At 39.5% G+C, this 27,129-nt stretch overlaps 1 protein-coding gene across 2 annotated transcripts in view; it reads right to left on the bottom strand.

Moving 5' to 3' along the window:
- myo1ea (myosin IEa) overlaps positions 1-23,621 on the bottom strand; it is a 48,406-nt gene extending 24,785 nt beyond the window's left edge. The window contains exons 1-5 of one of the 2 annotated variants that reach the window (XM_056390120.1): positions 23,353-23,621; positions 7,717-7,860; positions 6,595-6,684; positions 5,540-5,634; positions 1,054-1,141 (exon numbers count right to left, since the gene is read on the bottom strand). In XM_056390120.1, coding sequence (XP_056246095.1) covers positions 1,054-1,141; positions 5,540-5,634; positions 6,595-6,684; positions 7,717-7,860; positions 23,353-23,355 — 420 coding nt within the window. In that variant the 5' untranslated portion in view covers positions 23,356-23,621. The remainder of the gene's footprint in view (positions 1-1,053; positions 1,142-5,539; positions 5,635-6,594; positions 6,685-7,716; positions 7,861-23,352) is intronic. The other variant, XM_056390043.1, reaches the window with a different exon arrangement.
- Positions 23,622-27,129: the final 3,508 nt, after the last annotated feature.

Raw genomic sequence — 27,129 nt, 5'->3', positions numbered from 1 at the left:
GAACCGGATGGGGTGGAGAGGAGGTGAACTTTTTCCACTGTAACAGCAACCTTAGTTTAAACAAACAATAAAAAGTTATTTTTATAACTTGCATCAGAAGTGTGCATTTATACCATAACTTGCCATTCTGGACACCTAAATCAATAATAATACCATAAATATAGCATATTTTTGTCTATCCAGTCAGACTACCAGCTTTACTGTTAAATCTCAAGCCTGAAGATGATTTCTGATGTTGACTTGGTAGAAGCGGCTCTGAGTGGATTAAATGTAGAAAAAAAAAAAAAAAAAAAATCCCACTGCCATCATGGTGCAGGCATTTCCTCATCAAACTTTAGATCTTTATCGAGCTTAGGAACTGGACATCTGCCGGTTTGGGGGGCTGCCAGGTGGCTGAAGGGGGCTGGGTGAACAAGAGGCTGCTGATGGGCTGATAACAGGGCACTGTATGAGGATGAGGGTGATAAGACGAGGACTGGATGTGAGGGGCGTTGCAAGTGCAGGAATGAAGTAGCAACAGGTTGTTAGAAGTGTGCAGTGATATTACAAATCATGCTCAATTTGTTAATGATTCTACAAGCAGGACTGACCAATTATAATATAATAAATTATTTTGTTATTTATCTAGAATGATATAATTTGAAAAGTCACATGTTGAATGATTCAATACGTTTTAACTACACTGAAAGTGATGATGAGGAAACCATCCACAGACTTCAAGTATGGATGCTGGGAGAAAGTCACTGACCAGATTTTTCCTTAATAAATGAATTTTGCAAATGCTTTTCCTGTCATTATACGGGGAGTTTCAGCTTTAGCAACGCATTTGTGGAGCAGTAATATATTCATTTTCAACTAATATCCCCTCAAGTTTTTCACATTTAATTTGATTTTAATTTCCCTTAGTATTGATTTTTACTATCAGTTCAGAACAAAAGATTTGAGTACAACAACATAATGTAATACTCAATCTGTGCACATCAACATCTAAAAGAAATCTCAAAATGTTTCATGCATCTTTTACATGAGAGAAGAAAAAGCAGCTTGTCTCACCTGTACTCTGGGTCCACCCCCTGACACTCTGGAGATGTAGCCCATGATATATTTGGCCGCCACAGTCTTCCCTGCTCCGCTCTCTCCACTGAAAAAGAGACGGAATGAGACACATGAGTATATGCTCAGACATCAGGTTAAGTGAGGCATGTGCACCTGAGTGGTTCTTTGGTATTATAGCCTATGGCAGCTATTGTGCGTTTTAATCTTGTTGCCTAATCAGTCTTATGACAATGTATCACTGCCGCCTGCGTGTGGTCTGATGTCGAACAAATAACATATGTCAATTAAATAATACTTTAAGCATTTACCACCTGTGCATTACACTTCATAAGGAAGAGAGTAGAGCGCAGATCTTTACTGTACATTCATATTCAAAAACACACTTCTGATTATGTTTTTTCAAGCTGTAGGTGGTTTGTTTACATGTTTTTTCTGAACACACAGCAGCAAACAGGAGGCTTAGAGCTACTGAATGCGGTAAATACTGACATGATGATATTTGAGGTTACTTTTGAGATCCAACCTATCAAGATATTATATGTACATATTCCTCATTTGAATGGTCAAAATCTGCTTTAAGTCAAGTCACAACTGTTGCATTCATAATTGCAATTCACCACTTTGCAGGTTTATGTATGTGTCAGTGTGTATTTGTGTTTCCACCTAAGCAAAGATGAGCTGGACGTTCAGTCACAGTGAATCTGCTGAATAAACAGATTTCATGTGTACAACCTCCATTTTCTATATCAACCAACATGTATTTTGTACAATTAGAAGCAACTAGAAGCAAATTTCAACTCAAGACGCTAAATGAGTGATTGGCTACAGCACATCTGGGCAGATGAATGCTGCAGTAATAAGGACATTTATTCTGTTTTGTCACATTTACAGATTTTTTTCCCATATCTCTCTTCCCTCACCCTACACTTGTCTATTTTCCTCCTTGCCTTTCACTTTGCCAGGGTCATACTTATTTTGACATATGTGGTTTGGCAGCGCATGACAGTGGAGTCTGTTTTTCTTTCTGTGCCTTAAAGTAGGGTCAGGTTGGTAATGCCTCTGTGAGAAACACAGCTGCAGACTGTTAGAGGCTGCCAGAGGAAGTCATGAGAGCCACTCTATTACACAGCAGTCTCTATATGGTTGTAACCCTCCCCCCTATATACCTCCTCGTTTCTTCCAAATCCTCAGCATTGTCTGGGATACCCCGCTGCAGAAGACCCAAGTAACAAGAGTCGGGGGAACAAATATATGATGAGTTTCAGCATATCAAGTTTTAATGCCAGAAAACCCTCCTGAGCTCCATCTGAGAGCATTGTTTTTACTCCTGCAAGTTATTCTCTGAAGAGCTATTTTCAGCACAAGTTGCTGGGAGTTTGAGTCCCATTCCGAGTCCTCAGAGGGGCGAGTCTCATTGTTAAGGAGCTAAAGTGCTGAAAGGCATTGTTAACTTCCGCAGAGATTTATTAACCAAACAAGGACATGACTTAAAAATGCAATGCAGAAGCAGGGAGGATTAAACATTAACTTTCATGAGGCATTACAGCCACTAGCCATGAGGAGGATGCACAGCCAACACTGAGTTCTAGTTCCAGCGGTTTTAGGTGCACCGCGTTCCCACAGAACTAGTTGAAGTTGTACGTCCAGTAAGTTCAAGCAGACTCTTAAGATTTTGCCTCGCACCTTAAAAACATCAACCTCTCCTTGTATTCAAGCTACAGGAGCCTTTGTCCATCTGTTTTAAGGCTCAATCTACCAGTCCAAAACAAGAGGATGGAGTTGGGGAATTTGAAATCTCTCGTCAAACTTTAAATGACGAACAAACAATCAACCAGTTTGTGTTTGTGCAGACTTTTGAAGCTATACCTTTGTTAAAGCAGTTTTTTTTTTAATACAGCCAATTTTAGGAAAGAAAATGAGCAGACTGGGTGAAGCAGACACATGATAATAGATTTCCTTCACATTGTGGATTTTTATTTATAATGGCTCTAACAGGAGGAGGAGTACTGATACCATCTGGGCTTTCAAAATGGTAATCTATGTGCAGTGTAGAAAAGGATTAATGTGACATATCGTATGATGACACATGCTTGGTAGCAGAAGTGTTACTCCATGCCGCCCTCACCTCCTTTTATTGTTGTTTTACACACATGCTTAAGTTCAGTGTTTGCTGACCAGGCCTCATTTTCTGCTCCAGTGTTTGGTCAAGCCAACAGGAGTCAGACATTTGACTGATACAGTCTATGAACTGCTGAGTCGGCCATTTCAAAGCAGAACAATCAATCATCCGTTTAACCTAAAATAATTCATTTGCTGCCCTCAGTTAAGGAGGAGAAAAGGACTGGAGTGGCGTACAACGTCACGTGCACCAGCTGTGGGGAACATTACATCTGTGAAACGAGATGGACTCACTTCAGCTGGGATGGGATCAAAGTTATCGACCAAGAGTCAGTCGACAGCTCGGGATGATTCCCCTCTCCATATATGACCAACTATTATCACGTGAGTGAAGAAGGCTGTGAGAGATGTGGTTAAAAGCTCAAAAAAGCTAGTAAGTGTAATGTTGAGTTTAGATCATAGCTTAGATTATTTTTTTATACATACATAAAATAGTTCAGGTTGAAAATTGGTGAGTCAGCAGATATTAAGAACAAGATGGGCCCTTTTCCTTGCACTTTGGTTATTTATCCAAAACAATATAATCCAACTTATTTTAAATATCTTGTTGATTTACATCCAAATAATTTAATTCCTATAAAAGGTGGCAGATTGATATGCCAAATTTAGATGTAGGTAAGTTTTCCAATTTCAAAACAAGGAAACATCAGTAAAGGGTCAAAAGCCATAGATATGACTGATAATATAGTAGATCAATTTGAGAAGGAAATTAAATGAAAAAGCCACTTACATAAATACTATTGGGCTTGGGCTTGGCAATCTCTCAATACACATTGTCCTTTTTAAAACTGGTCTTATTATAACAAACCCAGCTCTGGCACAGCCAAGTCTGGAAATGAGCTCATGGACGATCATTAAAAAAACAAGGAGAAAAAAATAGGGGTCCAGCCAACACTGAAAAAACCTGCTTTTTATAGGATTATGGAGCTGTTGTTTGGGTGACATGCTGACAGAAAGACTGAAAATGAATCCCCCTTTAAGGAACACAAAAATGTTTTTCTAACAGGACCATGGTCTTATTTGTCCTGGGAGGAGATGTGAAGAAGTTGGTTCTCAAACTTTTGGAAGATGTCATGGGCCTGATGTCATCTAATAGTTTGATGAGGAGTGCCAAACTGATAACACCAACTACACATACCAGCTCGAGATTTCTGAGCATAGTCACATCAGTCACATGCTGTAGTAAGTAGATGGCAACAGATAAACTGAGAGGCGTGTTGAAATTGAACAAAAACGGGGAAAGTCACAATTTCCCAACAAGTGTAGTCAAAACCACTTCATCCTGAATTCCCCTTACAGTTAATTCACACATTTTCTTAGTAAATGTGAAAAAGCGCTAGCACAGGCCGATGCTGACCACACTGCCTGGCCAGCAGTTCATAGCTGCCTTTGTTTGCTGAGACCTGGTTCATCATAAAACCACTTCCATGCTTTTGTTTGCTGATTTAGTCAATCACAAAGTCCACCTCAGTGCCTTTATGTGGGAAACTGAACTAGCAATTGCTGGCTGTCCAAACAACGGGTGAAAGTGCTGAAGCAGGGGTCATTCATCATGAGGTAAGCACTATAGTAACCACGCTGCTCAGGTGACTGGACCATAGCCATAGCATAAAGCCCCAATCATGACACCACACTTTTCCCTATACAGCTCTGTAGCTTAAAACACATTCACCAACAAACTCAAACAGACTGTTAAAGTACTTAAAGAATCCCCAAATACATGAGGAGAGAGTGGTTCAGGACCAAAGATCAAGCAGGTGTTCTTCCTGTTTTTTTAAACCAGGAAGTTCTTCAGAAATAGCCACTATAACAGTTGCTTTGTTTCCGTCTCACATCCTGAGTTAACAGAGGCCTGATCCAGCTGTGAACTCTGCATTGTTTTCGTGTTTGGGCATTAGGGCATTTTCCTTACCTTGCCTTTAAACAAAGCTGAAGATGATATGATCGAAAAACACCAAAGAAAGTCAACTGTGCCAAATGATGTGGTGGAACCTGTTAGGTCTGTTCCCCTGTTCCCCTCCCAACTATTATCGTGACCTATACTGGCTCAGCAGCAGTTCAGCTTCATTATGACATCTCACAGATCACATTGCACAGATTACTATCTCCAGTCTTTGTCTCACTCTCTCCCCGTCCTGCATATTTAGAAATTTTACTCACTTACACAAGAGGTCAAGGGACAAACTGAGCATAAGAGATATCATATTAAATAAAGAACTTCTCTGCTACTACATATTTTGGCTGACACAAGTCATTAGTTCATGATATGTGAAGAACGTGGAAAATTATGTTATTTAAGTCTTACCTGATGATGACACACTGGTTCTCACGGTCGATCATCATGTTTCTGTACATGTTATCTGCTAGAGCGTAGATGTGAGGAGGGTTCTCATACTGAGCCTGGGAGTTGACAAAAAGAATTTAATTACAGTCAGTGTTTAAACAGCTTTTGTAAAACTGTGTGGTGGTGGTTGTTAATCTGAAACTAAAGCCTGGAACACACTGAAGGATGATTCTGGTGATATTCTATATTTTCCTTACTGTCAACAAATATGCAAATACTCACTAGTGCACCAATTGTGTATTAATCCACCACTGAAAATAGTCCTCAACAGATGCCCTGTTTACTTCTGTTTGGGTAAAGAATTGTTCAAAGGTATTGAGAGGTGGATTAACACGTGGTTGGTTTTGGTCTTTTCATTGTATTTGTTGACAATAGAAATGTAGAATAAATTCTGTACTAACTTCACTTTGGCCATGAGGACTTACTTCCAAGACTGTGATAAGTCTGTACTGAAAATAATATACGTTACCACTGCCGAATCTGTTTCCCTTCAAAGGAGCAACAAAGTTAGCTCCTTCATTAATGTTTCAACGTATTCTGAACAAATCTGGACTTTTCCTTGTATTCTTAGCTGGTACGCTCTGAAAATCTGAACCCAGTGCACTTATGTACAACAATAATCTGCCAAACTGTTAAATTTGGCATGTGTGATGCTGAGTGTTTTCACAGTCAGTCAGGATTTTAAAAGTCTTCAAGTGTGCTCCTGGCTTAAGCAGACAAGCCCACTCTCAGCAGGCTGGCCAAGAGAAGGCAGACTCGAACAGGCTGTTCTGTGAAGGTGCTGCCAAACCTTCTCAATGGTTGAGTCAAGTTTCTGACAGCAACATCTGCGCCAGCCCGCTGGAAAGTTCCCACTGCATTTTACTCAGTTCATTTAAAAACCTTTGTCCTTCAGACTGTTACCAACTTAAACCCCCGGCATTTCAATAACACATCAGTGATTCTTAAATGTGTTTATAGTCATTTGCATCATTCATACAAACATATCCTTGAAGAAAAGATGGAAGACTACTTACTGCGCCCTGATACATCTCAATTTCTTTTTCCCCAAAGTACGGCATCTGCTTGAAGGGGTTGATGGAGATAAGCACGGGACCAATGTATGTCTGATGACATTATGTATTAAGGGTCATGACTGGACGTGCAAACAGAGTTTCAAATCATTTTTTACAAAGAGATTATGTAACTGTATAGGAAAGAAATGACTTAATCTTAGTCTGCCATGACGTCAACAGAGTGTGAAACAGGGCAGCAGCGGAGTATCTGATGATCAGGCCTGAGCCTAAATAAGTATCCAGTGCTTACAAATAACAGAGAATAGACCGGCCATGTAACACTGTGAGGTTTTATGCCCTGAAGCCAAAATGCCGCTCAAGGCAAATAAAGCTGCTATTGTGGGTGGCCTACAGTGACCCACAGCCTTGGCAGGGAGACCTCGCAGTTACGGCTATTTATTGACCCAAATCAAAGGCCTGACTCAGAGCTGTCGAACCTAAAACTGCCGGCATTTACTAAACTTCATAATCCTGAGCACTGCCAGAGCGTGGACGAAGTTTATGTAATAGGCTGCTTTGAGAATGCTCAGCGTCGCTTTTCAAAGGGTTATTCATTCATTCATCAACTCGTTTCACGTCACGAACGGCTTACGTGTTTGTGTGCGCAGCCACAGCCATACTTTAAAAACCTGGACCTATAGCATTTGTGTGACGGCTACATGAAAATGATAGACCTCAGCACATGAGTCTTAATCACTACCACAATAAAAAAAAAATGATGGCTACTCAAAGAAGACAGCAGCAATGCTCTGATTCAAAAAGATTCCTCCATTATGCAATCTGCTATTCCTCACACCGTTTTGTTGACATTTTGCACCACGGTGAGACAGAACCGGAGTAAATCTGACATCGGTGAGGGGCAGGATTTAGAGGTCTGGGTGGAGGTATGAACAGAGGGACCCTTTGCCCCACTAGTCATGGCAGAGTCTCAGGGGGAGGGCATTACCTTCCAACACTGACCTATTACTCACTGCTACTATGTCACTGTGAATGACCATTCAGCTATTCTGGAAATAGCACCGATGAGATGGGACTCAACTATTCATCACTGGGGTGTGAACTACGATTGTGAGCAAAGGATACAAAGATGTAGTCATCCATGTATCTCTTCTTGAGGTTGTCCACGATGGCATCCTCATTGATCTTGCTGAGCAGCACCATGTCATCCACACCGCTGTGTTTGACATTGTGGCTCTGCCAGTGGTACCGGTAGTGCCCCCGGCTCCCCTGCAACAAAACACACACACACACACAATGTACAATTGTTAGTTCATTGAGAAAGACACAATGAGATGGTACGGACAGATGAAGAGTCTGACGTCAAGGCCACACAGCTACATGAAGGAACTGTGGCTTTAAAGCACACTGAGAGGTGGAGGTGGTGTGGTTTTATCACACTGTTGAGATAATCAGACAAAGTGAAAGCCAAGGGGAAAATGGTTATTATCACTAAAGCAAAAACCTCTTAAGTGTTCACATTTTCTGATCCCAGCAGCATGATGAGCCATGTTTACTTTGAAATAGTGCAAGGTCAGATTCCCAGAAGTGCTTTGTGTTATTTGTCCAAGTGTTAAAGATGCTCTGAGCCAGCTTTTATCCACATCCTAACAATTTGGTTTCTCCCTGCATTCCAGTTTTTGTTCTAGCTGAGTGAGTCTCTGGAGAACTGAGGTCATTCATCATGCGCTATGAGTCAGTGGTGTCTGGCTACTGTGGACAAGGGTCATAATGTGCTCTGAGGAGTGAGTCTCTTTCTCCTGGACGGAGAACCACAGAGAGCATCGAGAACATTAGTCAACACACGAGTTAACTCTTGACTTCCTCCCCCCTTGGTGAGGAAGTGTCGGAAGAGGAAGGAGCTGAGAGGCAGTTTAAACAATACTGTCAGAGACAAAATAAAATCCTTCCCTCAGTGATACTTCTATAGTAAGATACTGTATTTTATGCAGCAAACACATAGATAATGTTTTAATGGACGTAGCATTTAAAAAAAATTTAATAATCCCATATTCTTTTTGGTGATTCTTTATGAGAAAACAAATTTAATGAAGGTTTTACATTGAAATGAATATCAATCACTTGTTGGAGCTTTCAATCCTATCACGAAATGTCAATCAAAAACCATGCCAACTGACTAATTGATTGCGTTTTTGTCACTTTAGGTGGAAGTAACACACCTTGCTTACAGGTTTTAACCTTAATCACTAGTTGGGTGTTGTGAATGAAGAATGGCAGACAGTTGAAAGTAACACAGCCTAGTTGCCTATCACAGCAGAACTGTTATAAATAAAAAGTTGATCCAGTTATTTTGTTGTTACTCCCACCAATGAGGCCACTTTCCTGACATGATTTTAAAAAATTGTGTTGTGAATGGTGAATGATAAATGCAAGGCAGGGAAAATGATGAAACAAGGCTTGTTTCAGATGATCAATCAATATTATCAAAAAACTTCAAGGATTATTTCTAAACTTTGTCATAATTTAACAGAATTTCAGGCTAAAATTACACTTTTGAAGAACCTAAGTAGGAAAAAGAATTGAATATCATGATCATGTGTATATTCACATACAGTAGATGGAGAGAACGTAATTGGAAATATAATATAATATAATATATATTATATAATATAATTTGTTTCTTAATTACACCTGATATAAAAAACAAACAACTCCTATAAGGCAACAAGCACGCTGGAGGCATTGTGGTCATAGTCACATCGTACACATACCCTGGAGTTGACCAAAGATACAGCCATTGAGGGATGGAGTGAACTCAGTATTGAATGACGTATTAGGATATACAATTTCCAAGAAGTGTTCTCTTTTATACCTGGGAAATATAACTATAGAAGTGCTGAAGGAAGATAATTACTTGGTCAAAATCCCTCACAGCTGTGAGGAAGGCTGTTACCAGAGACCAGTTTCATACAGATCCACCAACATGTGGACAGTGGTTAGATACAGCACAGGAAATATTTGTGATGGAGAAAATGACTTATTCTCTAAGAGTGAAAGAAGAACGGGTTTAGCAGAAAACGGGAAAATTAATAATGCTTAGAATGTATGATTTTATTGTCAATAATGTGAATTATTAAGGTTTTAATGAGCAAATCGTAGTTGTATAATGTAACTCCCTCTGCAGTTGCATGTTCTGAGAGTGAGTTATTTGTGTATGTACATTATAAAAGCAATAAAGACAAAAGTGGAAAAAAAAGACAAAACCCTGGTAAATATCTAGGACCACAGTAAAGTAACACGACAGCACAAAATAAACCAGTGGAAAGTCATTGTGCTTTTAGTAATTAACTTTAAATTACTAAATCAAGGGGGAGGGCCAGAAAGCTTTTAATATACTCAGGGGTGACTTTATTCTTTACAACAGCAAAATTAAAACCACTTTACAGACTCGGTCATAGCATGGAAGATGGCGAGGAATGTTAACAGCTTTTCGGCTTAATTCAGCGGGTATTTACCCTCAGGAGGGAAGCAGCAAATTATAGCTTGATTAATTCTCCAGATCACACCCATTAACATGTTTTACAGCTTTTTAGGTGCGGCAGAGGGAGATGCTGACTTCCTTCCTTCCTTAGCAACGATGACAGGGTGATGTCAGGGAGTTTCAAGGAGTTAAAGAAGCAAATTCATGATGTAAAGAAAGAAGCCACGAAGAGAAACAGGCAAAAAAAACACACAAATGTACTTGAACACTTGCAGACCAAGTGGCACACCAGTGGCAGACCAAAAATCTAAAAGTATTAAATTCAAGTCAGTTTTGCTCTTTTAACCCAAAATCCAAAATTTTGTCTTGGGGTGCCCTACAATCTATAAAACCCTTGATACAGATAAAGTAAAACTTCCTAAAGGTAAAAAGGGAGAAACCTCGAGAAGAGCCACAGAGAAGAAATCCCTCTCAGGATTCAGTAGGAGTCATTTATAGACAGAAGCAGAGATAGTATAAAATAAAGACACAGAATGACAGTATTAAGTAAATCAAGTCCATTACTTATAACATTGGGTGAATATTAAGGGTAATTTAAGTGTAATAAGAAAGTTTAAGGCTAAATGTAAATGTTTGGTCTGAAGATTGTGGATGTGGATGCTGATCTTTCGGAATAGATTTGTGTATATTTGAGTTTACTTTGTCCTCTGAGGGGCTGACTGGGCCTCAATGATGTCCAGAACCAGCACAACCAGAACCCTGTATTTACTGGTCTTTATATCACCAAATGTTCTTTTTATTCAGGGAATTACTAGGTATCCTTTTGCTGCCACCTACTTATTAAAAGTAGTGCATCAGCAGATGAAAACAGATGAAAACCTTTTCCGTAAAAGTCTACAGTTAAGAGAGTGCTGGCCCAACCACGAAGTGAAAACAATTGAACATGCTATATTTAACCTCTCTCTCTGCTATGTCTGGAATGACAGTGTGCAGATTTAAGAAGGGAGAGGTAATAAGCTGGAGACGTAGGAGGTAAATGTCAAGTATTCTGAGGATTGTTTCATCTGTTTTGACTTAGGCCTTGTTTAATGAGGCACGAGGAGAAAGAAAATATTCTAACTTACAGGAGTGGACTAAGGCAATAGCTGCACAGGGAAAGAGGGCTGCACACATACACACAAAGACGTCTGGGAGGTGCCCGAATCAACCGCACTCCTCTGCTGCTGGCTGCGGAGCTGCACCAGAGCAACCGGGGGTCGAAGGGTCGTTACACTCGAGTGAATGTAGTATGGCTGTTGGGGTGAGGGGGTCACTTCCCCTACAGAGATTTCTGTTCTGCAGATTTTAAATCAGTAACTATTCATGAAAACGCTTCTCCATACAGCCATTAAATTTAAACTGCTCCGTCAGTTTGAATCCAGACACTTGGTGTGAAAAGCTAACAACACAGTAATATTTTGCACTAACAGCAGATGTTTCACCATCGTAACAAAATGTACTTTTATGAATGTGGAAAATGGTGGAGACATTAACCTTTTCCTAAGTGTTTTACTGAATTATGGATTTTCCTGTAATGTTGCTGACAAGATTTCTTTTTTTAAACCTAAAGTTACACTGTGATGTTGCTGAAGTATGCAGATGTTGCATATGCATACAACTTTATTAATGTCTATAAGGGGAATTAGATATACTGACTTGGGAGAAAAAACACCTAACAACACAAACACTGTGTATTAGAGTAAAAACTAAATAGCAGAAGTTTGTATTACAATAAATAACTAACGATTAAATTTACAGGCGGCTAAAGCAGAAGAAGAAGATTCATCTATTCACATACAAGTGCTCAGGGAGATGAAGTCCTGTAGGTGTTTAACTGACCAAAGTCGTTCTATATCAAACCAGTAATCCTCCAAAAATGCAGATATCATGGGATGTATTTTCTCTCATTTAGCTGTCAGTTATGACAAGAAAAATCTCTTTGGCTCGGATTAAAGGAAATCCGAGTTACTGTAGGTCTGTGGTGGAGTATGAGTGCAGACACAGACAGACAAACACAAATACACACAAATACACACACATACACAGGGGACATCTGGCACAACTGGTGACTACGGTGGCCATAACAACACCATCGCCATGGAACCACACAACTTAGCAACACACAGACGCAGTAAAGAAGTGAGCATCTGATATCACCAAAACACAGTGATAAGAAGATCTAAATATATGATAGTTTGACAAGTATCATGGCAACAGTTAATAATGGAAGTATAATAAAAATCAGAGAGGGCAGTTTTGTGTTGATTAGTTTTCCCTCTGGTAATCGAAGATAATCAGATCACCAACAAAAAAAAAAAAAACTCCAGGACCAGACCTTTTCCCAGAAGTTAATACAAAGGAATTTCAACACCAGTCCTGATCTATAAGCCCAGGCTTTCCCTTCATGCAAATACCATTACCATATATGGAGAGTGCTGAGCAGCTCTGGCTCGGTGTACAGGAAATGGCTGGGTTTGATTCAGTATCATAAGCGGCACTTTTCCCCTCATTTCTCCCTTCTGCGTCGTTCTCCTTTTCCACACCAGGATTTGACACACAGTCCACCATGTGTTAGGACTACGTTTCTGCTCTGCCCTCCGAGACAAATCTGGACAAAAGCCATGAGAACGAATTCCTCTCTTCTAAAATAAGAAGCAAGTATAGTCGTTAATCACCCTGTACCAAAAGTCTGGAGAAATCGCACAGCTTTGAAACAAGTAGTGAAAGTAAATCGAATACTGGACAAATATCTAAACAACTGAGGCCTTATTTGTCCCACAAACAGGTTGAGTTTCTGTACAGAAACACGCCAAGTCTCCTGTTCGTCATCATCAGACTAGAAAAGGCATTTTTAATAAAGCAAAGTACATACGTTATATTAATTGAAGCCTCTGAAGCTAAATCAGGTTTAAAAACATCCTTTTTAGTGCTACAAGGCAGACTAATAGGTCATGTACTAAAGGAAAGTGCCCCACCAAGCATTTCGGTGGATATGATTTGACTTCGGCCTAGAACAGACTGTAGTAGTGGAGAGACCCCATGTCTGATAAGCCCTCATGTATAAGATTAGTGGTGCCACCATGTAACAGCTTACTTGACCTGATTTTTAAAGTCATTGCTGTCAAAATATCTTACCATGGAGACATGACGATATACACATACAGCATATGTTATTGTGGTTGTGTTGTGGAATAATTTTAATCTAAAAAAAAGACCTTGTACAGTCCATCTATTTCTTATATGCACTGGTATCTGTATAACAATATATTACCGTCTTTAAATCTCAAACTTCATCTCTTTTTTCCTCTAGAAAAGGTGAAAGGCAAGTGGTGGTCAAAAGAAAACGCTAGAGATGGCTATGGATATAGGACACTCAACAACTGGCCAGCAGCAGTGATTCAGATGTGATGGCTATTTCCAAATTACTATCAGCGCTCGCTGATGACTGTGTGATGAAAAGGCTGCTGCCGAAAGAGCCAAGAACAAAGACCCAAGTACTCTAATTTGGTAAACATGTGTCACAAATTGAAGCACAAATTAAGGATAATTCCAGCCATAGTGAACAAGTCCAAAGAGTTTCCAAAGAGACTCTCGGCCCCATGAAATTCATTGTGTTTTTTGTTTTGTTTTGGTAACCTATGGAGGGATTTTTATAAATGCTCTCATTTATACCTACTTTTTGTAATTTTTGTAATGGGTTTTCTGTGGGAATCTGTGAACCAGATGTAGAGAAAAGTGTTGCCTCACCATCAACAGCAAATTAAATTAAAAACACCAGACTGGAAATCTGCTATCGCTCCCGACATGATTAGCAGGTCTTATCATTACACAGTCTAACACTAGACAACAATGATTCACAGGTCATTAATACTCTCTCAGGATGTCCATTTAATATGGAAATATATCTGTGATTTTCACTGATTTGGCCTCCAGTTCTTACTGGTTTGTGCATCTAAAATGTTGTAGAACAAAAGTTGCTTCCACACTCTGGGTTCGTGCACCATACCAGTGGTTTTGCGTGTTTTAGTCCATTAACATCCAATCATGTATTCTTTATGCTACATTTACATAAGGTTTTTTTAATGATTTCCTACCTTCAAGGCAGCCACTGCCAGCAGTTCTTTTCTTTCCAGTATGAAAATTGAAGTACAGAGACTTAAATCTTGCTTGTGACTGACAGTCCATGATAATGAACAGTGAATCAGCTTTATTTTGTTTGACAAAGTTACAGAACTGTCACACAGTACTTCGCTCATTGATAGGGTGAAACATTTCTAGGAAACTTTACACTCTAACCTAAGAATAACTTTTTTAATGTCTGACAACCAAATTGACATCATCCTTTTCCTGATGTTGTAGATCACTTATTGTTTGTCTCCCTGGCTTTACTTTTCCAACAATCCTAAAACTTGGAAACCCTGTGAATGCAATGCTTTTTAAGTCGACTCTTTAATTATGAAATTTCTGAGCTTCCTTGAATTCACCAAAAAAGACTACTTTTCAAAACAGTCCCTGTGTTATCACAGAGTCATATGGTATCTATTGTATCTAAAAAAAAAAAAAAAAGGCACAAAAAATGTCTGCTTTGATGGATTACCCATCACTAAAAAAGGCTGAAACAGATGCAAGTTCACTGCTATGAAGCAAGAATATGGTACGCTTCAAAATATGGTATAGTGCAAAGAACTGAATATAATTTGCATTAAATTGTTTTAACCTTGTAAAAACACTGATCAAACAGTAACCATTGGATATTTGTGTCATGTGTTATTCTTTTTTCCCAGTAATACTATTATTCATCTATCCATCCATCCATTAGTCATACCCGCTAATCCCTGGACAAGAAGCAAGGCACACCCTCAACCGGTCGCCAGTTAGTCACAGGGCTGACAAATGGAGACAAATGACCATTCACGCAATTCACCAGTCTAGTATGACTAGTGGACACTAAAATACTAAAAGGGCTATAACTGCTCCCAAGACTGTCCACTCCTAAACTGTGCCAAAAGAAGTCAGGGAATAGCTCCAACACACATTCACAGCAAGAACGTATGGGTTGATTTTGACAGATTGTTTTTCCCCTCTTGGTGGAATCCAAAACATATTTGGTTGGATCTTACCTAAAAAGAGCTTAAGGATGTATGACTCTCTAAACAGAATTTCCACCTGGTCTCTGTTGCTTGCGTCTGCACTTTGTCCAAGATCACTCACTATGTATAATCAGGCCAGATGCTGATAAAACTGCTGACTGGGATGGTTGGCCTCTCCAAGGTAGACGAGGAAGATAAACAATGATGAGAAACAGAGTAGAAACTCAGTAGCAGAAGTAGTGTGTGTGTGTGTGTGTGTGTGTGTGTGTGTGTGTGTGTGTGTGTGTGTGTGTGTGTGTGTGTGTCAGAAGTTCAAACCGGATCAGACTGTCTCACACTATGGGTCGTTGCTGCTGTGTGACACCACACATACACTCTCTCACACACACACACACACACACACACACACACACACACACACACACACACACACACACACACACAAGCCTCTTCCTCTAAAGTGATGCTGAAAAGATGAGGCTGGAACTTGATTAAAGAGTAAATGCACACTGAATTACACAGAGCAGAAAACAGTTGCTTACAACTATCCCTAAACTGGAACTGTTAATGAGGTTGAAACTCTGGCAGCGCTAAACATATACTTACATAAAATACTGTGTAGTATAATGTGTGTATAATGTGTGTTCACTTTGTCTAACACCTCTCTAGGTTATAAATCCAAGTCCTGTGCTGCTGAGTTAAAGACAAACAAAAGCTTGTTTGTAAAAGCCAATCCACATTTTGTAGTACTACAGCCAACATGCAGTCACATTTGTCTCAACACCACATAGGAAGAGAGGAGGCAACCTGTCGCTTCGCCTGCCAACAGAACAAGCAGACATGTCTGCAAGGTCTGTTCTGAAGCCTGCAGCCTCGCATATTAAACATTGGAGATGAACTGCTGTCTTTTTAAACATGTGAATATCACTGGCAATCAATTGATCTGTTTTTTTTCGCAGAAATCGCCAGAAAGAACTGAATCATACAATTGCAGAATTCTAATAGTGAAAAGAAAGCAATAAACCAGCATCTTAAATATCAATATTTCACTATATCGGGAAATAACTGCTGAATCAAGCATCTGATCCAGGCTGAATGGCACTGAATGGTGTGTGGCCAAAAGTTGGCACAACCACTTTCTGTTTTCAATGCTAACCCTTTAATGGAAATTCTACCTATTTATCTGAAAGTGCAAATGATGCTTGTTAACACAGCACTACTTCCAGCCTCAGCTAGAAACTAAACTTTAAATTTGTGATCTCACCAGGATATAAAACCTGGCGCTGCTCAGCTGACAATGAACCATGCTCTGAATTTGTGGAACTACAACATACTAACTGACTGGGTTTGTGTTCAGTCACATGTTCAAGCGTACACTAGACATCTAACTTAAGGAAACCGGTTGAAAATTCACACACATTGACTAGGACACAGAAATAACAATTAGTGAAAACTGTGACATTCCCTTTTCAACCCTAAACCACAGCCACAATGCCAGTAGCGCTTGCCTGAGTCACATCCACACACACAGTGGGGCAACAAAGCAGTCACTATAGTGGTCAGAGCCAAAACTCACTAGACTTTGGAGAAGCATTGTCTTGTCAATCAAAACAACTCTGACCTGACAATTATTGTCATACTGGTTATAATATTTCCCTACCAATGCAAAAACTTGGAACCAAAACCTTTGGAAATTGTGCATTCACAGGAAATATGAGATTTATGGAAATGTGAACATAAAACTTTTTCCTGTAAATGATCCCGTGAAAGAACACCTGCACATACAGTAGAGGATAGTGGTGAGCAGAGACGGTTCTCTTGGTATCTTTGTACTTGTGATAACTTGAATGGTGACTTGGTCACTTGCATGTAATTGGGACACCATCATAAATAATGCAACCAACAGGCCTTCCCCGTGACTAGATAACTCACACTGTTATCTGAACTGCCAGAGGTCACATAAAAGGGAAGAATGAAAAGAAAAATATTGATCTGCTCGGATTTGGTAACACGAGACCTGAGTGGTTGTGATGATGTTATAATGCTGTGCCTGCAGGGCAGGGCAGGGCACCTTTCCTCCCAAAGAAAGAGGACATAATGATCAAGTGTAAACAGATACTGGATGACTTTTAACACGTCTCAGACTGAACTACACAAAGCTTCAGCTTCACAGTAACAGCACTTTTCTTGAGAGCTTGAGAGCTGCTTGTTTTACACATCTCAAACTGAACCCATCTCTTAAATGGGTGACAACAGCAGTAAGGTTCCTAATAAAATGTGATATCAAAGGAAATGTGGTTTAGGGTGGAGCTCAGCTGAAATCCTAGACAAGAAACATGTCTCAGAATGCTGTATTTCTTTTTAAATATCTTTTGAAAGCAGTCTAAGTAGTGGTTGAATGTAGACAAACCATCTACAGTGGAAATCCAAATCAGCATCTTCTCTCATAGCAGCTGAATACATGTTAAGACACAAATTGCACTCTTTTCATCTAAAACTAAAGATAGAGGAGAAACTTGACATAGTGAATTGTGTGTAACAACAAAGCAGTACTTGGTTTGGTAAAATGCCACAAAACCTGGCAGGACTGCCTGTGTTTCCTGCAGCTCATGAATTATTTCAACACATTCTTCACTTCTTAGAAGCTAAAAATGAGAATCATGGACCGATCGTCAGATCTAAGTTTTGACAAAAAAAAAAAAAAAACTGAGCCAATAAAGACAAAATCTAGCATTTAGAGAATAAATCTTTTAAAGTGGGTTGTTAAAAATTTAACAACCATGGCTCTGATCATATCATATCAGGCCCTGCTTTCTTTTTGACTACATAATAATGCCTCCATTATTTTATGATGAACCACTGACAGAAAGATCCTCTAGTGTTAGAACTGAGAAGCCAGCAGTTGACATTATCAAACAGCTGTAATTATGAAAGTCATTGTCTCTTAAAGGTCTCCAGGAGAGCTTCCAGCTGAATCAAATGGTTGCACTCAGAACAGAAGCATTGCGTCTGTTTTTGGGGAAATCTAATATCTATTAAAACAGATAAACCTCCAGGATTCAGTCAGAAAACAGAAGTAAAGCTCTGAAAAACACCGCAAATCAAGGGAATTGTTTTTGCTGTGAGCTGAAACTGTTTGGATCTTGAGTACAGTGCTGTTACAGACTGAGAAGCTAATGTTGGTCAAAGGTGCCTCACGTTTCTGTGAGAAAGGTCACAAAGGTCAGACAAGGTCAGCCCTCTGCTTTAACCTAAGAGCAAGAATGTATTTTCCTGACTATGTGGTTTCAGTAAACAACACTTGTTTTCCAGAGTTTTAAGTTTGTCCAAAAGCTACAGGAGGTTTTATGACGAGATCAAACAGAACTGTGATAGATCAGCATGACAGTACTGTTGTTAATCTTTCTTACTGTATCTGCAACAAAAAAATAAACTCCGGACTACATATTTAGGACTGTGACCACAAGCGCATTAGTGTTTTCAACTGCAGGTTCAATGGGTGAAAGGGTGTGGTACATGCGTATGATGAATGTGAGTTTAATGACGTTGACTTTATGCACTCCACCAAAGTGAACACAGTAATAATGCAGCTAAAAGAATGACTCAGCTGTTTAATTCATACACTGACAGCACAAACAAAATCACTTAGCTGCTTCCCAGTATGTGGGAGCACCAGTCTGCACTGGTTGATAGCGTATACTGTAATTCTTCTAATTAAAGAGCAGAACTAAAAGTGTTCAATAAAAATACAGATGTGCTAGTCCTGAGTATCCAAAAAAGGAGGGCAAGAAATGTCTGCTACTTTGGAAAAGGAGCCTATATGAAACTATAGATAATAAAAAGAAGAAGTGCATCAAAGTATAAAAACTACAAACACTACAGGCAGCCCATTTCAATCAGAAAACAGAGTTGGTGAATGTCCTGTTAAGGGCATGTTACACGGTATATGTTACCCAGCTGGAATGCATATGAGGATGAAGTTTAACAACAGAAAGGTCCAGGATTTTCATTTTGGAAATGCATTTAGTTTTATTAATTTTATTGTGACCCTAGCTGCTGTAAATAACCACTTCTGTCAATGATGACAGGAATCCAACAGAAGCAGCCAAACCCAATGCTGATCATATCCAAGTACTTTGTTTTGGCCTGTTAGTGATATTATTATTCACAAAAAGAGAAATCCACATGGAGAATTAAAGTGATTACATGATAACATTAGAGTCCAGTCATGACCCATATTGATATCTTTGCTACTGAATTCTGCATGACAAGGAGTTGCAAATAGCCAACTGATAAATACAGCTAAGGAAAAAGCTCATGTGGTCTCTGTCATTCAGCTACAGGCAGGAATCTAAACTTAGTTTGTAATGTACCATCTATTAATGCCATTCATTTTTACTCTTACAGTTTATTTAGCTGGCCTGGTGCATGTATATAATACAGTAGTGTTTATGAATGAAAATAACATCAAGTTCAAGAGGATACTATTTTGACGCTCGGGTCACTGCATGATTCCACAAAGAAATGCGCTGACTCAGCCCTGCCATGGGACATGTGCCAGAAAAGACAACTAATTCAAACCAGCTAATTTTGACTTTTGTTTCCAGTCAGTTCATTCATGCCTTTCTATACAAAGGCTGACAAACCTTTAAAAAGCTTTAACTCTGCTCTTGTTCCTCATTGATCACTGTCTTCGCTCCTGTGACTTCTTCCAAGATTGCCTGTACCAAAATTACGCATGTGCAACTCTATTATTTAAAGATATACATTTAAATATCCTACAACTGCCCTCAGGTAAATACAGGTCTCCATTTAACTGATTCTAGATTGGAAAAAAAAATATCAAAAACAAAGGTGGTGACCCATTTTGACTCATGGCCCTAATGTTCAATTCAGCAGAGCAAACAGCAACAAAAGAAAAACTACTTAACGAAAAACAAAAAATGTCAGGCACTATAAGAATTCAGCTGCTTATAAGATCAACCATAAAAATCACACTTTTTTTATTCATGATATAATAGCCATTTTAATTCCCTGTGCTAGTACAGTGTCTTTTTAAGGAAGTAAGGTTAAACAATAGCAATCTACAGGCCAGACCTAATGCAACTGACAACATAAAGACAAATGAAGTTTCCAATGGACAGAGTGAGAGGCTAGTCACTGAGTCAGAGGCCAAACACTGGCTGGCATGTGACAATGGGAAACTATTAGAGCAGATAAGCGGAGCACAGCTGCAAGAGTCTGACCTTGTTCCCTGTCCATGATGAGGGAAGTCATACATGCAAATAGGCAGCTATAAAAGGACACTGCGTGGTTTATGATCTAAGAACAAGGAAAATAAACTAAACAAGCATCAAAGGACATTACATGGAGTAGTTATGTATGTAAATGTCATAACATTTACAACAGCATGTATTTGTCTTTTACATTACCTTTTTAAAGTAAAAGAGAAGTTGTCTGTTCAGGCATGGAGTTTGATGATCTTATAACAGCTGAGCAAGACAATTTGGTTTAACCCCCGACAGATTTTTAATTTGTTAGAGACAATCATCTGCTAGTATGATGGGAGTGTTTATCTGCTCCATGCTGAGCAAACGCAAACTCAGAATCATCACATTTTAGCTGATGTGCGATTAAATTTACACCCCATGATAACTCCATAAAATATTACAGCTGTGTAATTATTTACCAAACAGGATTAAGTTGAGTTCATCTCTGCACAGCACTCTGTCTAGTTGCTTCATGCACAACCTTTGGTGATCAGCTGAAGTAGCTACATCCTCTCCTCATCAATAACACAAGCATTACTTCAGTTGGTAGTCACTTCTAAAACAAAGTTGAAGCATACACACAGAGCTGAGCTGTGCAGCTGCGTTGCACGGTGCACACACTGCTCAGGGAGAGAAAACCGATGGGTGCTCCCCACCTCACCACTTCCAGCGTTCAGAATATCATGTTTCACAGTTACAAGAATACTGGAGGTCTTCATGTCACCACTTGACAACTCAATGATGAAACATGAATATAAATAAAAATATACTTCCATTGTAAGTGACTACACCCATGGAGCCTTTGGTTTCTGTGGAAACAATACAAAATCATAGCTACTGTCTTATGTCCCTATAATGTTTAATTTGGCAGCGATGACAGCTACTGTACAACAATAAACAAATAAAGCAGCAATTACTCCAATTGGAAAAAATATTACAATACTTGCTTGCAATAAATTTAAAGATTAAATAATAAAAGTTTTGGGAAGGTTACATTTCCATTGAAAATGGAAAAAAAAACAGGAGCTGCATAAAGAAGACTGATAGAAAGCGAAAAAACTTGATGGTGGCTGACAACTTGCATTTAAAGTGTGCAGTTTATAAGCTTATCCAGAATGATTTACAAGTGCAACAGCAGAAGTCAACACTCAAGAGGTCCGTCATCACAGACAGTAAAGCAGTGAAAGCATAGTTGTAGCTTTGTAACAAAGACGTAACTGATCAGGAGGAGAGTGTGAGTGTACTGAACCACAGCAACAAGCCTAACGAGTTCCCCAGGTCCACAGAATGGGTGTTCGTCTTGTTTTCAGAGAGAGGGCTTGAATTCCTGAGCAAATCTCTACAGCAGTGATGGGTTTGAAAATGGAGCACCAGCTTTGAAATGAAGGGAGAGGGGGGTTGCTCAGTACGCACCTCCCTGTAGGAGAAACTAATGCAAACCATCTGCTGTCATACCGACTTGCTATTCAGCATCTGGCAGAGAAGGACCCAGCGAGCGATGCTGGTGTCTGCTACTCCAGACAGTGAGGATGACAATCAGACTGTTTTCTCTCTCTTCTACTCTCTACATGAGCTGGCACCATCCTTAACCTCCTCTAAAAAGCTCTAAAGACAAAACCTACATTACTTTCAGCAAGTCTTAGAAACTGTTTGAAAGAGTTGAGATGAAAGTTTTATCTCTCAACACCATTATATTCACCACTCTGTCATTGCTATAGAGTATTTCCTGCTGTCATTTAGGTCACCTCACAGGGAGAAAACAGCTGCTGTTCATTCGCTCACAGGCAAAAAGAGTGTGTAAGGGATAACAGCTTCACAAAAGCAGAATTAAGGCAGGAATTCTGCATGAATATATATATATATATATTTTTTTTTGCTTTTATATTTTTTGTCATGGCTCAAGTGTAAAAGCTCTGTTATGCTGACAATGCTCCATTGGGGTTTTCCTCTGGGTAACCTGACCTACAGGTTCCATACAACGCTTAAGATGGCAGAATGCTCACAGATTTCTGTCCTGCCTATTTCAAATAGACATTGTGTGTATGTGAACAGGTTTGAAGATGCTGTAATGCATGAAACATACTGTACAGAGACATTTTGAGTTCTTCAGAATATTCCTGAAGGTAAACTTTAACCCAAAACAAACATATACTTTGTGTTCTTGAGGCAATTTACAACACCTTCAGTTAAGTGCCGTCTCCTTGCTGTAAGAATGTGCTGAAGAGCTGCATCAAGCTGTATTATTATGTTCAACAGCCAGAGTGGGATTTCTGCCACAGAGGACAGTGACTTGAGGAATTGTTGCCAAAACACAAGGATGAGGCCACACAATGTCCTCCATAACTTAGCTCTAGGCGTGTCAGGAATGGCATTCAGTAACCAGGAAAAACCTGTCTCCCTGTAATGCACAACAGGCTGCACACATCATACACAGTAGACACACTCCACCTGACACACGCTCCCTGGCTGCCTCTTCCTCTTCCTCCAAGACTAACCGGTTTTTTGAAAGATGGCTGCACCTGATACACCTGACTGATGTTTTTAAATGACATCTCTCTGGATGTCACTCAGTCAGTGCCTTCTCTAATAACCTTCACTGCATCCACAACAAGTCTGTGACTGTCAGGACTGTTACTACTTGTGGGATTCATGATAAATATGAGAAAAGCACTTCCAAAAATAAACGTCTAATTAAAACAGAGTACCAACAAATATTACGTTTTCCATGACAAGGCAACTAAGGAAACTTAGTCTAATTTTAGAATATTATTGGCTAGGGATATATATCGATTAAACATTGCTCTGTGTTAAATATTTTTTTATATTGACTGTACAAAACAAATTGTGCCATAATATCTCCGCCAGCGTAAATATCACTCACCATCCTCTCACTTCAACGCAACAGTCGCAGTCTTCCCTGTCCGCAATCCAGTCTTTGTGCGAACCTCAGTGAAGTTCAAAGTGTTTCAAAAAACTCTGAGTCGGTTAACCTAAAGCCAGAAGACAATATCCACGTTTACAGACGATATTCCCGATAAACTCCTGACAGCATGGATGCGGCTGGCTCATCGGTGTCGTCCGTCCATCGCGCGGTCAGATGTGAGTCTTTACACTGACAGCGGCGGAGCAATGTCCAAACAGCGAGCTGCTTAGTGATTTACAGAGGGAGCTGAGCAGTGCCCTCAAAAACCGCCTCTCAAACATAACACAGGAAACTGAGCCGGAAGGTCCAATCACAGGGCGCCGAACGTGGAATATGCTTAAATATTCATTAGTTACTGGGAGTGAAACAACTGGGCATGCGCGGTTTTGGGACTTCCTAACAACAGACTGAAATAGAGCCGCAGTCCCTTCATACTATGAACTCTCTATTTACTCACTGTCTGTGCTCACAGCTCCAGCACATCCTGAAATACAGTAATGTTGGTTACATTGTCAGTGGTGGAGAAAGTACTTGAGTTAGAAATACTCTAAAAGTCTCACTCACTGAATCTAAACTCACTGCATTCAAAATTATAGTGAAGTAAAAGCACAAAAGTTGCCTATTAGCATCAAATTATCTTATCTTGATAAAAAACTGAATTAATCTTCATAATTCATTTGGGAATTATATTTTGTATCATTATTCTGAGTCAGTAAAGTAACAATCTACTAAAATTACCAAATAAATGTAGTGGGATTGGTGAAGAGTAAGTATTTTCCTCTGGAGTGTAGTGGAGTAGAGGTGTAAAGTAGCAGGAAATGGAAATACTCAAGAAAAGTACAAGTAGCTCACACTGTACTTAAGTACAGTACTCCACCACTGTACATTGTAAAACCAAGTTTTAACTTTAACCTGTATGTCTTCTTTGTCAAATGAAGCCTTTTAGTGCTTCAGAGTCAAACTAATCGGTGACCAACAGGAGCTGTGTTTAAATATAAAATGATATTTCCAAGCATGATGCCTTTTCCTTTTTACATGCTGCTTGTTGAATAATCATTTGAACTTCATATATGGCTGCTGGGGATCCCAAGTGACTTAGCGTCTCAATATCACTGGTTTATATCTGGTTCATGTCGTTCGATTTATAACAGTGTTCTTCTATCTGACTGTTGGTAATAAATTGCATTATTTTTTAAAAAGGTTAAAAGTTCCTAAATTCTGTGCAGTAATTCAGTCCTTTCTCTCTCTGAAGACAAAAGACCTCCGGGAGATCTCTTTTGAAGTGCATGGGTGGCACTGGTATCCACTTCTCACAGTGTCCAGCCAGACTGAGGCTTTCCTTGAAATGATGTTGGGCAGTGAGGCGACTCTCTGGGTGTAACCTGTCTAACAGGCTGCCTCTGTATGCAGTCGATACATAGGCCCAGTGTGTGTGTGTGTGTGTGTGTGTGTGTGTGTGTGTGTGTGTGTGTGTGTGTGTGTGTGTGTCTGTGTGTGTGTGTGTGTGTGTGTGTCTGTGTGTGTGTGTGTGTGTTAGTGTGTGTGTGTGTGTGTGTGTGTGTGTGTGTGTGTGTGTGTGTGTGTGTGTGTGTGTGTGTGTGTGTCATATGTAAGTCTTCTTTTAAATCAAATACAACACTAGCACTAACACTAGCAAGCAAACAGCTGTAGGGTGATGCTGTTGGTGCAATGTTTTGTCACCACCCAGTGGACAAGGCAGACTCTATGAAAACATTTGAAAATATGGGCCAGGGCAGTGTTGATTTAGATGTATGATCACAGCAGGGCATTTACCAAGAGCATTATGAAAAATCTATGCAAGTGTTGAACAGTCTTTGTAGGCATGCACATACTTTTTTTTAAAATAAATCTCTGTTTATCAACACGCACATGCTGGCATGCCTTTAGTGTTGTGCCTTTATATCTTTTTGAGTCATTTCAAATACATTTCAGATGAGGTTGATATGCATCAGCAATAGATTGGAAATGCAAAAATTGGGCTTTGGTATGGATGAACAGACATAAGCAGTGTGTCTTACAATGTAGTGAGGAAGTCAATCCTAATCATTTTTGAGGTTAGTCTGTGGTCCCAGTAGAATATAGCCTCATATCCTTTCAGAACCGTCATTCCATTGCCCATCTGTCCACCAAGCACCCTCCTTCAGCCATCACCTGCCACTGCCTGCCCACCTGTTCCTAATTATCTCATCAAGCCCCAGTATAAATGCCACCCACTTTCTCCTCTGCAGGCTCATCTGTCTGCTTTCAAGTTGCTTACTGTCAGCCTGCCTTTAAACAATGTGTAAAGACTGTTTTACTTCTGACTGCTTTTGGCTCAACTTGTGTGTTTACCTTGTGTGTTGTACCTTACTGTGATGGGGTTCTGTGTGAAAGTAATGAAAAAGTCATCATGGTTTATGAGCAAATGAAGTACTGATGCTGATGAGTATTTCACAGTGTTCAAAAGAATAATGTCATTCAAAGACTGTGCCAAACTGATTACTCTGACCGTCATAAACTTCAACATTTAAATTGGTGTCTCATGGGACCCATTTTTTAAGACTCAATGTGTGGAGAGTTGTGTTTGAATTCCTAGAATAATACAGTTTTCCAGTAGCCTGTTTGCCTGACTCTTATTTGGTATATAGATCTGGTGCTGAACCAATAGTGCCATCTAGTGCACAGAATTCATAACATAAATGTAATTCTGATTCTGTTGTTAGTTCAACCTAAAATACACTGTTTTTGAATGATGAGCTAATTGTTTTGGCCTAGACATCAGCATAAAATAAATGAAATTCCTGATTAATTTTATTTGTCACCTTGTGTTTAAATTTGAGTAAGGTTGGATTTAAATTTGGCTTAGAGAAAAATAAATTTGGCTTTAATTAGTAATCAGATGCTATTAGAAATAGACCGATTGGCAGAAATATAGATGCATATATAAATTCTCATTTTATAATCCTATTAACTTTTCTTTATATTCTCTTAATTTGCATTGCTCACTTGTAATTGTTGGCTTATTCGTTGTATACCTGTATTCCAGGAACAGATTTGTGGTCGTCTCCTTGTGATTTCCTCCTTGTGGTTGTCTCCTTGTGGTTGTTTTGTATCTCTATGTGGTCGTCTCCTTGTGGTTGTCTCTTTGTGGTCATCTCTTTGTGGTTGTTTTCCATCTTTTTGCGGTCATCTGACTTTCCAACTAACATATTTTTAATAGTCAAACAGAGGCTCTGGCCCAGTGGCCCCTTAGACCCCTGGACCCCTGGCTTGTACACCATAGGCCTCTTCAGTAATCCATCCATGCTGTACCACATACCACAAAATGTGCCACATATCAAATAAAATACATTAATGGTAGTGTTATGAATGGAAGTTTGTTATTGTCACAAGAGTTTCTATATTCTGTGAAACAAAGGTACTGTAAAAAAAAAAAGAAAAAAAAAGAAGAGAAAAAAGAGATGACGCACACCGCAGGCCTCTAGTCGTGTCACGGTCTCATGGGAGTTGTAGTCCATGGGTGGTGTACTTGCTGAATGCTAACAAAATAATCGTTGTTTTATCATTCAAATGACAGGGTTATCAATTTTTACAACTACATGCAATAGTGGATATCCATTTAGGTTCTGATGTGGGCAGAGTTTTTGCGTGTCCTGTTTCAGCTTTGTAGAAAGTTTGATGAAAGAAAGTCTCAGTACAAAAATATAGCCCAACAGCGGAGCCCGGAAGCAGGGC

The sequence above is a fragment of the Seriola aureovittata genome, chromosome 1, assembly GCF_021018895.1.
Source record: "Seriola aureovittata isolate HTS-2021-v1 ecotype China chromosome 1, ASM2101889v1, whole genome shotgun sequence".
NCBI classification, from domain to species: domain Eukaryota; kingdom Metazoa; phylum Chordata; class Actinopteri; order Carangiformes; family Carangidae; genus Seriola; species Seriola aureovittata.
The sequence above is the reverse complement of the archived record's forward strand: the minus strand, read 5'-3'. Positions and strand labels throughout refer to the sequence as shown.